Here is a 15,716-nt window from a genome sequence, read left to right on the forward strand (position 1 = left end):
TTGTAAAATATTATTGTAATCATTACTATTATGATAATAGTAAATATGGTTTTTCGTATTTAACATTTGGAACTCGTATAGAATGCAGTATAATTAGTGGTCATTAGCTGTTTCCAGAAAGTTCAAACGTCTCTGCAAACTTAGTTAACTTCTCGTTGTTTTGGACATGTTCTTCTCTCCTCATTACAAGCATCGATTCCCATGCGTTTGGGAGGGGGAACTCTCGCGGGATTTCGCGTGCGTTTGTGAGGGGAAGTCTCGCGGGATTTGGCGTGAGGCGGCGCGCTGGACTCCGAGCGCTCACTGGCTGCGTGTCAGTGCAGTCGACTTACAGCGGGGCTGTGAGGAGAACTGGCGCCACCCTTTTGTCCCTAAATACAACTCTTTTCATACGCTAAAACTTCTTAAAGTTTCTTTAAACTCGCGCTCGAGTACTTCTACTCGCTTGGTTCTCGAGGAGGTCGGGTTAAACTAGTTATTTTCGCTCTGTTTTAAGTTGAAGGCTGGGCCTTTACTCGCGCTCCTGACGAGAGAAAAAGAGAAGCCGCTCTTTCTGCGATTAAAAGTCCATAAATGCTTTTTACCAAAATGGACCTGTTGAACTACCAGTACTTGGACAAGATGAACAACAACATTGGCATCCTGTGCTACGAAGGTAAAAAACAAACTCTTACTTTCTCGCTCTTGAATTAAAGAAATGAGATAGTTGTCGGTGAAAATAACGGACGCCAGTGACGTCATCGCGCGGCGATCCTCTCGATTAGTTTACTTCTAACGTAGAGGTTTACTTAAAATGACTAGTTTCAGAATAATGACTGAAGTTCTGCGTAATCATGTTACAGCTTGAGAGAGAAAAGTGTTGTCGCTAGCTTCTGTACAGTTTTTGTGTACTACTGGATGACATGCTAAACCCCGCGTTTAGCTGTAATTATGCGTTCTGTTTCTAAGAGCTCATTAATGAGGGAATATACGGAGTTTTCGTAATGTTTAAATAGACTAGTGAAGGCTAAAAGTGTTTAAAATGGTTAAACCCTTAAAAAAATGGTAAACAATTTAAGAGTTCAGATGAGTAACGTTATTTTTCTCAGGCTCCTGTGTGTAGGTTCAGTAATTACACTTTAATGGCAATATTCATTCATACACACAGGAGCCTGAGAAAAATGCTCATCTTAGAAGAATATTTCAAATGGCACTTAGAGGCTTTTGCATCTGAACTATTCAGTTACAGAACCGACGATAAACACTGATTCATTGAGATTGTTTTTAACAATGTTAATATTTCTGCCTTTATATTTACTTGTATGTGAATTAAAAGTTGTAAAGTGCAGAACGAGTGTCAAAAATAGTTTTAAAAATATTACATTCAGGAAAGTTCATTTTAATCATATTAGATATACTTAAGTGGTAGTATTATTTGAAGCAGCTGCAGCACATGCTTTCAGAAGTGTGCATGAGAAATGTGTGTTTATGTGCTGCGCTTCTCTCTGTTGTGCCTGACCTTATGAAGCCTCAGTATTGTGCTTCATTGTGTTTGGCTGCGATCTCGAGCGTCATATGCTGTGGCAGAGCTCTGGATAAATTGATAAATTGTTCTGCATCAGCCTCCTGTCGTCGGCCGTCACGTGTCAAGAGAGCAGAAATGCGATACAGGCCTCCTGTAGACCCGGCCGTGATATATGAAGAGCTCTTTTTCATCTGACTTTTAAAGCAGAGTTGTGATTTGCTAAATGACATTTACTCTATGATTATAGTTTGTTCTGTAAAAGGCTGCGATCTCGAGCGTCATATGCTGTGGCAGAGCTCTGGATTGAGTAGAAAACAGATAAATTGTTCTGCATCAGCCTCCTGTCGTCGGCCGTCACGTGTCAAGAGAGCAGAAATGCGATACAGGCCTCCTGTAGACCCGGCCGTGATATATGAAGAGCTCTTTTTCATCTGACTTTTAAAGCAGAGTTGTGATTTGCTAAATGACATTTACTCTATGATTATAGTTTGTTCTGTAAAAAGATGCAGGTTGGCGAATTGCTGAACGTCTCAATCTGTTTTTGGTCTTTCAGAGTGATTAACATCAGCCTCCACTGCAGTTTTAGTTTTAGGCCCAACTTGTGTTGTGTTGTTTTTTTTGTGGTATTCTGATGTTTTTGCTTCATAACCTGTGATGACGATACTCCCTCTGTTTATGCCTGTGAGTGACGCCGAAGGTTACGTCTTCTTGGCCAGTGACTCCTCTGTGTTTCCAGATAACTCTTCGAAACAGTGTGTGGAGAAACTGCAGCAGCCGTGCATGTGTGTGTGACTGGCGTGTCTCTCCTCGAGCGGATGTCAGGCTGCTTTGACCCGCTGGAACGCTCTCCAGCAGCCAGTCATGTGACCCGGTGACAGTGGATGGAAATACACAATCACAGCCGGTTTTTGCTCGCTGTTGCACGGCTGCCACTTCAGCTGTTTATAATGCGTGCCAGAGAATTTCCTGAGCACATGGCTAATCTATTACAGCTTCTGCGAGCCGAGCATCATTCCTTAAAATAGCTCTGTTTCTGCATCACTTCTTCGGGTCAGAACGTGCACGGCGCGGTGCTTCGGTGAAAGACCTCGCTCTGCTGAACTTTACGCTTTATCAGGAACTGAATGAACGCCGCCTTTCAAAGGTCGCAGACGAGCTTTCTTATCTTTGTTCATTGTTCTTCACACCAAAGATGATTTTGAGGACTCTTTTACCATGCGCTGAGAAGACTATAAAACTTAGTTGATAAAATGCTGTCTTGTGGGAATTGGATGAATTTTAGAAGTTTATTGTACACCATGTTGACTTGACAATGTGAAAACAGAAATGTTTATCCACTGACACTAGGGGAAATAAGCACTTCTTATAATAGTGCAATATTACCAGTAATCTCAATAGTAGACCTCGCCTGAAGAAGATTTCTACCATGCCATTGACTGACTATCATTTGGGTTTCGTTGCGTGATTGCGGGTATCAGGCGTGTTCAGGAGGAAAGCGTGGCCTGCTCCGCTCTTCTGCTCACCAGCTGAGCTCAAATTGAAGCAGGCCTGAAGCACTGACTGTCATCTTTCCTGCTGAACAAAGGCTAAAAACAGCTGCTGGCAACAGAAAGATAAGACCCCCGCTGAAGCCATACCTGTGCAGCTCAGTCGCCTCTCTGCTTGAAGAGAGACAGAGTTCCCTCTCTGTGTGCATGAGGGACATGCTGTCTGCTGCTCACAGAAGATCAGATTTCAGACGCTAAAGCAAAGAGGCCATTGTTCTGCAAGTATGAAATTAGAGATTTGTTTCTTTTACTGCATGTTTGCCAAGAAGTTGCAAAAGTGTCATTTGCATCAGAGGTTGTGTGTTATTTTGATGTTCTGTGAATGTAGGTGGGCTCACATCTGTAACGCAATCCCGTTCTGGCTTGACGTTTGAAGTCTCCAGTAGTAGGGGCAGACTTTGATCACTTACGCTCATAATGACACTCTTTCAACAGATCAAACATTGGCTAGATCTCTTCTAACGCTGATAGTCATCTTTTATGGCTCCTGCAGTTCCCAACAAAGGTTGCTGTGAGGTTTTAACACACTTTAAACGTCCAAGAAAACACAGACTCGCTGAAGTGTGAAATTCAACAAGTAGGCTGAAGGAAGCGTCGTTCTCCAGTTGATGTCTTTTCTTCAGGTGTTCATATGTGAATGGTGTCTGTGTGTCAAGCAGAAGTTCTGCTGAGAGAAAGTCATGCCAGAGATACGTTTTCCCTGAGGAAGATGGGTCAATTAGTGTTTCATAAACTAACTTTGATTTCAGTCCCCTTTGAGTTGAGCACTTCTCGCAATCTAACTTTAGAGCAAAACAATTAACGTAAGCGTCCTCCGAGACGTCTGGAGTCAGGAATGTCTAGCTACATTCACTCTGGTCTTTGGTTCTTCCATGTGAACACAAACTGAAGCCGAAGTGCTGGAAAAATGAAAAATTCTGCGATTGATCACAACAAGTATGTGTAAATGGTGATAGTTATTGTGTGGCTATTTGGCCAGGAGAAGGAGAAAATTTTTTTACGTATGAAGACAAAATGAACTGTAAGTTTATCTGTGCTGTGATGCAATTATTTACAGGAGGACAGTGCAGTCTAAGTATCTGTAGTACATGATCTCACAGACCTGCCTGTGTGTGTGAATGAAATGCTGAACATGGGAAAACCATGGCAGTATGAATGAACAAAAGCATGCAGCTCTCCCAGAAATTTTCCTAAATATCTGTGTGAAGGGAGCTTCTGTGCTTTTTTTTTAATAACTACAAGCCTTTTCCCTGATTTGATTTTCGACCAGTCAAATACAGAAACACTAGCTGCTTACTACATGAATCTATTTGACATTTGTAATGATTGAGAGATTGCATACAGTCTTTGCATTTCACCAAATCACAAGCATTATGTGTATGCCATTCTTAGGTGATACATTTGGCATCAGATTATTATTATTATTATTATTATTAAAAAACTAATAATAAATTATTTTATCTAGCCAGGAGACATAAAATTTATCAAAAGTCAAAGTAGAAACACTGATAATGTTGCAAAAGATTTCTATTTCAAATAAATGTTGATCTTTTAAACATTCTATTTACAAAATATCACAGTTTCCACAAAAATATTGTGCAGCACAGCTGTTTTCAACATTGATAATAATCAGAAATGTTTCTTGAGCAGCTTGATGATAATCAGAAATGTTTATTGAGCAGCAAATCAGCATATTAGAGTGTTTCTGAAGATCATGTGACACTGAAGACTGGAGTAATGATGCTGAAAATACAGCTGCGCATCACAGAAATACATTACAGTTTAACATATAGTTTTGGTCAGCATTAAGGCCTTATGCATCTGGCAATGCTGCCATGCAGTGGCAAAATAGATTGATTTGGCTCTACAGTGGTCAGATTTAGTGTGGAAATGTCCTATAATACTGTAAAGCTGCTTTGACACAATCTGTATTGTTAAAAGCGCTATATTAATAAAGGTGACTTGACTCTGTTTGAAGCCATTTTCAGTATTAATGACGTTACAGCGTTTTCACTTTATAGTGCAGAACAGACACTCCCACCTTTGTAACTAGTAACTGCAGACACATCAGTGCGTTGAATGACAGTTGATAAATGTAACTCAAGCACTATTTGGACAGTAATTGTTTCTCAGGTTTCAAAGCCATTTTTGGATCACTGTTCTTGTGTACTCCTTTTTCTCCTCATTGATGTAGGTTAAATTGGATGGCAGTGAAGTCATCAGCTTTCACCTGTAAATACTGAAGACTTCCTCTAATCACATCATCAGGGCTCGACAATAAGGACTGCCCGATGGCCGGAGGCCGGCGTGAAAGACGTTCGGGACAGTAGACGATTTGTCACTTGCCCGATCGTGCCACTGCAGCGTCGTCGTAGGCTAGTCTAGTATGCAGAGTTTTGGTTCATGCATTTTTGTGGTGCATGCGCAAAAGGAAACCAAGACGGCAGAAAGCAGCATCTAGGGCTGCACGATTAACCGAATGTGATTGTCGTGCACATCTTGTCAGTAAAGCCGGTTCTGTGATTAGTAGTAAATCTCCATCACCTGCTTTCAGATGGAGCAGCATTTACTACACAGTGCCGTAGTTATCTGACAAGCTACGCTAAAAAATTGCAGACGATATTATCGTACGATTATTAAATCGTTCACGATAATGACAGCTGTTTGCGTAGCTTCTCAGTGAACTACGGCTCTGTGTAGTAAATGCTGCTCCATCTGAAAGCACGTGAAAACACCACATTTAATAACATGTTTTTACTCCAAACTCACTTCATAACGTCAGTCGAGTGTTTGAAATAAATCCTTCTGTGAGATGATGTGGCTTCTTACACAGAATAAGGCATGCAATATTTCATAGTATTCTAAGCAGTGATAAAGGCTATGTCGATTAGCATTGCATTATAGATATACTTTATTATAATGAAAATGATAATAATAAGAACTCAGATAAACCATATATTGCCATAGTCGTGTGTTTATTAGTCACGTTGAATCGATGAAAGCATTTAAATCCTCAGTTTATTCAGCAACCGCTATTAGGGATTTCCTGATTTCTTCTGCGGGGCGTATTTGGAGTTTCTCTGGCCTTTGGATGGAGATTTAGATCACAGAACCGTGCTTCACTGAAAGATACGCATGACAATCGCAGCTTCTGTCTAATCGCGATTTCAATTTCATTTCGATTTATCGTGTAGCCCTAGCGGAATCTTATTTTTCTTTATTTTATAGAAGCACAAAGATTTTTTTATTGTGAATGTACACATAAAAGCAAACCTTTTACAGTTTCGATTATCTGTATGACTAGAAGGAGTAGTTGTTTCCATTGTCAGAATGAAAAAATTCCCAAGTGATTGCGCAGGCAATGTCGAATGTGAGACCCAACATTGGTTTCAGTTTCGTTTTAGCCTAAATGAATTTGTTTTGGCTTGTCCTATATAGCTATAGCTTCTTACATTTTTAATTCTTGTTCTTTTCTGAATAGGCTACTGTTAAATTTAAAATATTTGCTGTGGAGTTAGGGGAACTAAAATAGTCTAGCCTATATGTTTATAATGTTTGTAAACATTTCACGTCGGCATAAGGCCTATTTCTGAATGAAATAATAAAATGTGACCTAGGCTACGCGACGTGTTTTTTTTTTTTTTTTTTTCTCAAAAAACGCAATTTTATTTTATTGGTCTCTAAGCTTAGCGTATTTTAACCATGCAGCAAACGTTTTGAACTATTTTGATTAATAACTGGAAATACTTTTTAAACCGTTTAACTGATGGCCAAAATTCTTACTGTTGGTTAATGGTTAACCGGTTAAAATGAGAATCCCTAATCTAAACCTATTAATTTCTCATTTAGGAAACCAATCCTGGTCAAATATTGCTTTTGACAACACCTTGCCCTGGTAATGTTTGTTAAAAGCATACTGTCGTTTCACAACCCTGTTCCTGAATGCACTCCAGCAGTTCACATTTTGTTTGTCTTATCTGACCCGTCTGTTTCAGGTCCTGGAGTCTGAGCTCATTTGAGCTGAATGAGTTGATCAGGAAGAGTGTAGTGTCACTGTTTCTCTTGGAAACACTGCATTCGACACCTGTCTCTGTACACGATTCCTCACTGATAACGAATGAATGGCCAATAACTTTCAGCCCGCATCTCTTCATGGCTCTCTGGAGACTATCACAGATAGGCTATCGTGTGGACGTTTACTGTGCGCCGCAGCCTTTTCTCTATTAGCAGCTCCAGCCCTGCCACAAACTGATGTCATCGCCGTTGCCATGGAGCGCGGTCAGACGAGCCGAAACATGCCAGTCTGGAAAATAGGCCGCTTGTTTTGGGAAGTACCTCGTAAGCTCTATCATTGCTTTACTTCAGGCTGAAGTCGAGTAAATGTGTGCATGGCTTATTTTATGAGGCTCGAGTGTGGGAGAGACACCTGGCCCGGTTATTTTTTACCATCTCTATTTATCATTTAATTCTGTAAATAACTGCACCAGTGCAGAAATCCAGGTCTGGCTCAATAAATGGATCTTATAAAGTTTCTCAGGCTTAGTTAACCTCCTCCCAAGTGGAAAGTCCCATTGGAGAGAGCGTGCCAGTTGTAATTTTCCGGCCTAACTCCTACACAGCGCCTGTAAATGCACCGAGTGCCCTTGTACTGTACTGAGAGGAATCTTACAGCACTGTGTCGTAATGACGCTTCAGTGCATTACTTCTGCAGATTCTAGCGACTCGTTTGATTGCAAATCAAAGGCAGAGATTGATTGCGTTTACAATGCAAGTATTGAGACTTTGCCGTGCCTGTGTATCAATTCAGTCAGTGCCTTATATGTTTGAAATGCTTTCCTGCATCAGTCTAATGCTTTTTCTGCTCTGATGTGGAGGCAAGATACCAGTCAAGTGTTCTTAAAAGAGAAGAAAGTAATAGGAAGGGCTGATGAGTGAGTTTATTGTGATTGCTGCCATTCTTCTCTCTGTGATATGATGGTTTTATGTTCTGAATATCAAGATCAAAGAAGTGGCCTGTATTGATGAGGAGCTTTCATGTGTAATATAATGCAGTGGTCGACTGGTGTGGGTTTTCATGGCCAGTACTGATATCGTGAGAGCTGAAGGTATATATTACAGCATATATATATTATAATATCTTCAATGTATATGCTGTAATTCAGTGCAATTCACTTAAAACCAGTCAGGCAGCAGCACCAAATGAGTGAGACGGCAAAATCCATGGATGTTTACTTGTGTTTTTAAATGATATAAATTGTGGATTATCTTTATTAGGGGAGAGTTCTCAGCACATATTTGATACATGGACACATTCTTTAGACAATATTCACTCCAGCTGACTTCTGAAGACAGAAATTATACACTATCCAATGGTAAGCTTGTTGGTAGAAATGAAAGTGAAACCTGGCTAAATGAAAACTGTTGAAATGAAAATAGAAACTGTAAGCAACATATTTAGAAAGTATCAGAAGCAGATTTTATTTTTTTATTAAACACAAAGTGTTGTTTACAAGACAGATGTGCAGCAAATATGTTCACTTCTGTGTCCTGTTCTATTCTTTTGAGCTTTGTATTTGATTTGTGTGTGTGTGTGTGTGTGTGTTAGGGCTGCACAATTAATCAAATTTCTAATTGTGATTACAATTACAGATGCCACAATTACATAATCATTCAAAGCGGCAATTAATCGTTCAAAGTTATGTTATTCTGCACGCTTTAGATGTTTTTTTCTTTCTACATGTTATCTTAAGGGTTTTCCATTTTCTAGTTTTAGTATAACATTATAATACCGTTTATATTTGTACTTTTTTTTATAATTTAAAGAAGAAACTAATCCGAAGTATATTTGACATTTGAGGCTTAATACTATAGAAAAGCACTAAAGGTTTTTCAGTTAGTGTTTTCAGCTTGTTTATTTTCATATAAAAATGCGGCATGCAGTTGCATCAAACAATGGTATAACCATCATTCAATGTAAATTGTGATAATCATAATTAATAATCGCAATTACAATTTCAAGGGAATAATCGACAATTATGATTTTTGTCATAATCGTGCAGCCCTAGTGTGTGGAGTCGATTCTTGACTGCTCACTCGATTCATTATGCCATCAGTTCAGCAGATCTGCTGTTTTTGTATTTCAGATGATGGCTTGATCACTTTCTAAATCATGCAGTTCACTTCTCACACAGCCTGTAAAAGCACACTCTCCTGAAGCGGCTGATAGTGCTCGTCTGTGTTAATACCGCTCTCTTGTGTTTGCTGTAGGTGAGGCTGCTCTGAGAGGCGAGTCCAGAATGCCGGCCCTGTCCCTGTCCTCTGCAGTCAGCAATCACAGGACGGGCCCTCCTCCCATCAGCCCCAGCAAGAGGAAGCACAGCGGGGACCAAGCAGACGACAGCATTGACTGTAACAGCGAGCATGTGGCCAAGATGAGCCGGCTGTTTGCCGCACAGTTGTAAGTGGATCCGATTAACATCACGTGTCTGGTTTTGGATGCATCTGATGCACTGACAGGCACTCACAGCTTGTGTCGTCTCCAGCGAATCTTTGGCAGGCAGGTGCTTTTTAGAAAGCCTCGTACTCAGCCGTGCGGGCGGTGTTCCTGCAGAAAGAATGTGGGGAATGCTTGGGAATGTGCTGAAGAGCGAGGGCTGGAATTCCTGAGATTCTGGCAGTCGGAGCCGGAGCACATGGGCCATGCCCTCGTGGCAGAGCATTCCCTGCATTCCAGCCCCGGTATGAAGCACGGCGCTCAGTCGCAGGACACCAGATCTGCTGTTCAGCAAGGAAAAGTCACACTGGTGCGAGGCAGAGCAGCCCGGGCTAATTTATGACCCGCAGTTTGCTTGGTAAATTAGGACCAGTGCAGGAGCCAGTGTGAACAACAGAAGGGGCTTCTCAGCACAACAAGCTTGATTTGATCTGTGTTCAGGGCTTTGACATCAGTGTGCGCTCCTTTAACAGCACGGGCTGTTTTAAACTTTGAACGGATTTACTTTTGCAATGCTCTCGCTCTCAGATACATAAACACTATTTGATCCTCATCCTCATCTTGGCAACCCGTCAGAGCTTGTTGCCAGTTGAAAGGTTTAGCACTAGCAGGATCTGAACTGCTCTGCAGCAGATTGTAGTTTCATAACAGCACGTGCCCTTTTCACAACTTACACTCCGCTAGCACTTGTTTTGCACCATCTCTTCTGAGTTTACCAACACCAGATCCCCTTCATGCACCATTTTGCTAGTTGACGTACAGAATGTGCTTTAGCTCAGTAGTTTTTTTTAAATGCAATTTCTAAATGTTTGTTTAGTGCAAATGGATTGGATTGTGTGAGCAGTTGTATCGTTGAGTTCACACTTGTTTTTAGAATTACTGATAAACTATTAAATTACTAATCATTATAGACCTCAGCAGAAACAAACATGTAGAATATAATTGTTTACAATTAGAGTATAAATAAAAATTACTTTTACATTTTGGCATTTTCAAACATAAATACTAAAAAAAATGGTTAAAGCTGAAGCAGTGGTCACACAGAAGACATTGGTTTGTGTTGATGTTTTTTATACCGCATTTTATCTCTCTCTTTTTTTTAACCTTTAAAACTCTTAGTGCACACAGGCTTGGAGTTTCGGGAAAGTTTTTGCCAAATGTTTCCTTGTTTTTGAAGAGCAGGAGTACATTTACATTTGAACTCTGAGGACGGAGTTGTTGGTGTGCCTCTGTATTGCTCCAGGACATGTGATTTTCATCGGGTGGAGGTGAATGAGGCGCTCTTGACTGTTTTTGTTGGGAGTTTGCGGCTGTCACCGGACACCGCGGCTCAGGTTTCCATGAGGGTGTTTCTCTATAGAAGGGAATGAAGCAGTGGGGGCTGGGAAACCTCTCTTCCTGTGCCTCTCCTCACTATAATCTTCTGCTGTTGTTTTGTTGTTAGAAGTGCACAGAGACTGTTTACAGTTATGTTTCTTGTTAAGCTTGTTTTTGATCTGAAAGGAGTTTGTCCACATGTTAAGCTATTGTACGGTTTTATTCTGGTCGTCTTTGCCAGACTAAACGGTGATACAAGCCTCCTCCTAAGGCTAGAACAACTGGAAACTCAGGGAGACATTGTTGTGGAGTGGGCTACGTGTCAGGGTGGGGGCCATTTTCTGGTTTTCACTGCTGCCATGAAAACAAAGGGCCTCTTATCCGGTCAGCCCACTGCGTTCTGTCCCACCGGAGACGCCCCACTGTCGACGTGTACAGCAAAATAAGAGTCCCTCTTGTGTACTAAATGACTGATCTTTCTTTTAAAGTTTTGCAGATCAGAAATGCAACAGGCTTGATTCATGCGTTCACCTAGATTTCACCCAGCGTCAAGGGGTTTTATGAATGTGTTCCTGTAGAAAGTGTATTTCAGAGCGAACGATCGACGGCAGCTTGTGTTCCTGCTGGGAACTCGGGAGACTCCGTCTTTCTCATGCATCCGTTGCCAGCCAAACGGAGAGTCATACGCAGGCCGTGCCAGCGTGGTTAGGGTTTATAAAATAGTGTTTTTCTCCTAACTTTTATATATAAACACACACATGACTGGCTTATTGGTGTTTGGATTATAATTTGTCAAAGCAGTGAAGTCTGAAGTTAGCCAGGCGCTTTGAACCCATTACACACAGTGCTTATGGATCCAACTCTCAAACTGCCTTTTACCTTTTTGGCTGCTTGTTTTAAAACCTGAGCCAAAAATAAGCAACGTGCCAAAATGTTCTAGTTGCTTCAGTAACTACATTTAATATTTACAAATGGGAAGTTAATGAATTCATTAAGAAATATAAGTGTAACAGTAGTTAAACAGTATTGTGCTATTAATAAAGCTTGTTGGCTGATTTGTAATAAGAATGCTAGAAATATGGCTAATCGTGAACATTTCCAGAGAACGCACTGTTTGTATCCTGTGGTTCTGCCTTCCTCGCCTTGATTTCTCCCAGATGTTTCCTGTATCTTTGTGGGCGAGCTTCCAGTGACTTAAAGAAGAAATAAGAGAGACATCTTCCTGCCAGGATCTGTGGTGGAATCGTGAGGTTTTCCCGCACGGCTGTGAAATGCAATTATGAGAAAATGTCCCCGGTTTTATTGGCCTGCATCTGTGACTGAAGTGAGTCTAGCAGAGTTCACATCACTTCAGTGGAGTTTGGAGCAGACTTTTTGGAAGTAAGCGTAAAAGATAACCGTTGGCTTTTGGCATTTAAGGGGACATGCTAAAGTCATATAAAAGTGATGGAAGCGTTTGCTTCTGTTTTTCTATGTTTATTCCTGTATCGTACGTTTTGACTGTGTTCTGGGATGTTTGGATTGATGCGTGGCTTCATCAAAACACACGAAAGCTTCGTGATCTAATGGGAAAATGCCTTGTTCTCGGAGCAAGAGTCTTGAAAGCACTGGTGGATTATTGCCAGAGCATTTAGCTCACATCAGAGAGGAGCAGCAAGAACTGAAAGATCTCATCAAAGGGCCTCATTGCTGTTTCTTTTCAAAGGATCTTGGGTGAAGAGGCTTTCAGCAGGTTTTTCTGAATGTTATTGTGCTCCTCCTAGATATGACCTTACTGCTATTAATATGATGCCTAAACCATACACAACTAGTGTTGTCACGGTACCAAAATTTCAGTATTCAGTACCAATACCAGTGAAAATCCACGGTTCTCGGTACCAATTTCGGTACCAAAGCAAAACACAAAAACATGCTAATTGAACAACATTTTTCCGACTTGGTACCGAAATACCGGGTCTTTTGACAACACTATACACAACTGTGTCCTTGTATTGTGGTGTAGATGTGCATTCACGGCAGCAACATTTTGGCAATAGTGTGGTAGTGTATGAAGTAACATGAATGTAACATGGATTCCTATTTAAATGACTGGATTTTCTTGTGAAAATTTGATAAACGTAACCTTGTATAATTTGCTATAAATTGTTTTGTGGAGCATAAAGATATTTACAAGACAAGTCAAAAATTTAAGTGACCTGTTTTATTTTGAGTAGCTCAGCGTTTCTTTTCTCTCATGTAATAATGCAAAGCAGTGTTCCTGATAGCTGTGCACATTTACAGCAGCATTTCCATTGTTTGACACATTTCTAATGTCACATGGTGTAACCTTTCAGGTCAACAGTAGTGCTGTCAGCATGCTATCTCAACTTCTTGAGGACAATTAAGACACTGTACACGACGTATGTATTACAGTGAAAGCGGATCCCGCTGAGGAGGAAGGGGCTGTGAAGGAGTAGCTTCTGACAGTAAGACAGATTTCGCTCCACAGCTTTCCATTAGTTATTGTGAGGACAGTAATTTCCTGTAGACGTAGCAGTTTACTTGCAGATGCTTCACTCGCCAATTGCGTTGCCAAGTAACGGGCGATTTCAGGGATCGCAGCCCACACAACGGAGACCCGACAAATCTCCAGTGCTTGTCCTCCCCGAAGGTGGAGCACGGTCACCAAACTGAGGTTACGAATTCTGCGCTGAAAGCATTTCCTTCAAATACCTGATTAGAGCTCTCTTGTGTGCCCGGTGAAGGGTATTAAGTTCTCTTCCTGTGAAGCACAGATGAAGCCTTTTGAATAGTGCACTTGGCCCCTCGCTGGGCCTCCGCTCTGCTGGCAACAGGAGACCGATCGTTCCGGAAGGGTGGAATAGCGCTTCTGGGCTTTGCTGCATGTGTGTCTATTCTTTTAAGGGGGAAAAGAAAAACAGGAAAGGAGGTCGGTAGTGGGAAAGGGCCTTTTGTAGCGAGCCATCTGAGCTAATGCAGAGCTGGAGACGAGATTTGAAGAAGTAGAACAAAACTTGCTTTAAAACAGCCGAGATTATGGAGCAGCCGTAGCTACCGCACTAGGGCTGGGTGATTTTTCAGATTTTATCAATTAAAACGAATTTAATGATTTGCCACAATTTTATTTTTTATATAAATCGAGGAATGTTGATTTGGAATAGAAATATGACCAAATGTTACAATTAGTCACTTTGACGATATGCCAGTGATAACAGTAAAGAGAAAAGAATGATCCAGTCGCATGTCACGTGATTAACCGCTCATGTGTGAAGGACTATAAATCGTTAGGTGCCATTTGCACAGATTGTGCTTTTGTGTTGACAAAGATGCAACGTGGGCAGTGGAATAGGAAAAAATGGGAGTGAACTTCTTTTAACTCGAGCGCAGTGTTTTTAGACTGCCGTGTCATGCATGAGACGCGAGCGCAACAGTCAAACACGTCCATGTTTACATAGAAAAACAAAGCAAAAGCAGCGCAATCGAATAAAATACCTGTAAAGAACTACTTCTGTATGTCTGATATTTCATGTTTCCATCATGATGACAGACTGAAAGCTGCTGTTCATTGTTTTTACAGAACATTTATAGTTAATAGTCTACTGGTGTTATACCTACAGTCATTTTGATTTTGAATTACCTTGACTTTTATTATTTCTGAACATATATCTATAAGACAAGTTTGTACAATATGTAGTTGTAGTTTATGCATCTTTTCTGCAAAGATATTTAACAAGTGATTTGTTTAACATTTACATCATGTTGACAACTTCACGTGTGCTGCACTTGGAATTTAATTTTCTTTAACTAGAGCGTTAATAAAGAAAAAGTTGCTTGAATCATTTTGTAGTTATGTTTTCAAGTTGAGTAATTACAAATCGAGACTCGGTCAAACGTTCTGAAAAATAAAATCAAGATTTATTATTATTATTTTTTTTTACCATATCGCCCAGCCCTACTGCGCACTAAACAAACGCTTGAATGTAAGCGATGGCGACTCTGTCCAGTCCGCTCTTATCGAGTCATCGACTGCTCGCGGGAGGTGTGCGCTCTTGCCAGGCCCGCTGAATGCAGCAATAATAGCTCTGCTTGTTTGTGCCGCTGGACAGGGGCCTCAGTACAATCCCTCCTTTGTTTGTCTTGCAGAGGCAAGTCTGCCAGTGGGGACTACCGCAAGGACCCCCGGGATCGCAGCCGCAGCCCCATAGAGCGCATCGGCGCCTCCCCGATGAGTCTCGTTGGTGGTCACCTGTATGCCCACATGCCCAGCCTGGCCATGGACCAGCCTCTCGCACTGACCAAAAACATGGACGCCACCCGCACTGTCACCATCTCGCCCACTGTCAGCCCCGTCGAGCGCCAACAGGTAACTCCAGCACTGCCATCATTTGCTCAGCCTCGCGTCGTTTTAAACTTGCATGACTTGTGACTTTCTTATGCAGAACACAAAAAAATATGTTGAATAATGCTGTTTTTTGGCCACTTGTATAATGGAAGTCAATGGGAACGGAACTGTTTGGTCACCAACATTCTTCAAAACGTCTTTTTTTTTTTTATGCTCCACAGAAGAAAAAAAAAATCAGTCAACATGAGTCAACAAACATGAGGCTGAGTAAATAATTTCATTTTTAGGTAAACTCTCCCTTTAAAAGAAGCAGAAAGCTTTGTCCCTTTTTTAAAAATTTGAATATATGCTAAAGTATATTTGGCTTTGTCTTGGTATTGATGTTTAGAATCTTTGTTACTCATCAAAATGTGTATAAAAAGAGTTTTGCGTTGGTATGAATTAGGGCTGCACGATAAATCGCATGCGATATTTAACGCGCATCTTATCAGTAAAGCCGGTTCTGTAATCAGC

At 41.0% G+C, this 15,716-nt stretch overlaps 1 protein-coding gene across 2 annotated transcripts in view; it reads left to right on the forward strand.

Moving 5' to 3' along the window:
* The first annotated feature begins 296 nt into the window (after positions 1–296).
* LOC107697562 (transcription cofactor vestigial-like protein 4) overlaps positions 297–15,716 on the forward strand; it is a 20,075-nt gene continuing 4,655 nt past the window's right edge. For both annotated transcript variants that reach the window (XR_001635216.1, XM_016498361.1), the window contains exons 1-3: positions 297–655; positions 9,319–9,508; positions 15,005–15,224. Coding sequence is in view for 1 of the 2 variants with exons in the window: in XM_016498361.1 (XP_016353847.1) it covers positions 574–655; positions 9,319–9,508; positions 15,005–15,224 (492 nt within the window). In the remaining variant the exon portion in view is untranslated. The remainder of the gene's footprint in view (positions 656–9,318; positions 9,509–15,004; positions 15,225–15,716) is intronic.

This window comes from Sinocyclocheilus anshuiensis, unplaced genomic scaffold (assembly GCF_001515605.1).
Source record: "Sinocyclocheilus anshuiensis isolate Anshui unplaced genomic scaffold, SAMN03320099.WGS_v1.1 scaffold1320, whole genome shotgun sequence".
Classification (NCBI taxonomy): Eukaryota; Metazoa; Chordata; class Actinopteri; order Cypriniformes; family Cyprinidae; genus Sinocyclocheilus; species Sinocyclocheilus anshuiensis.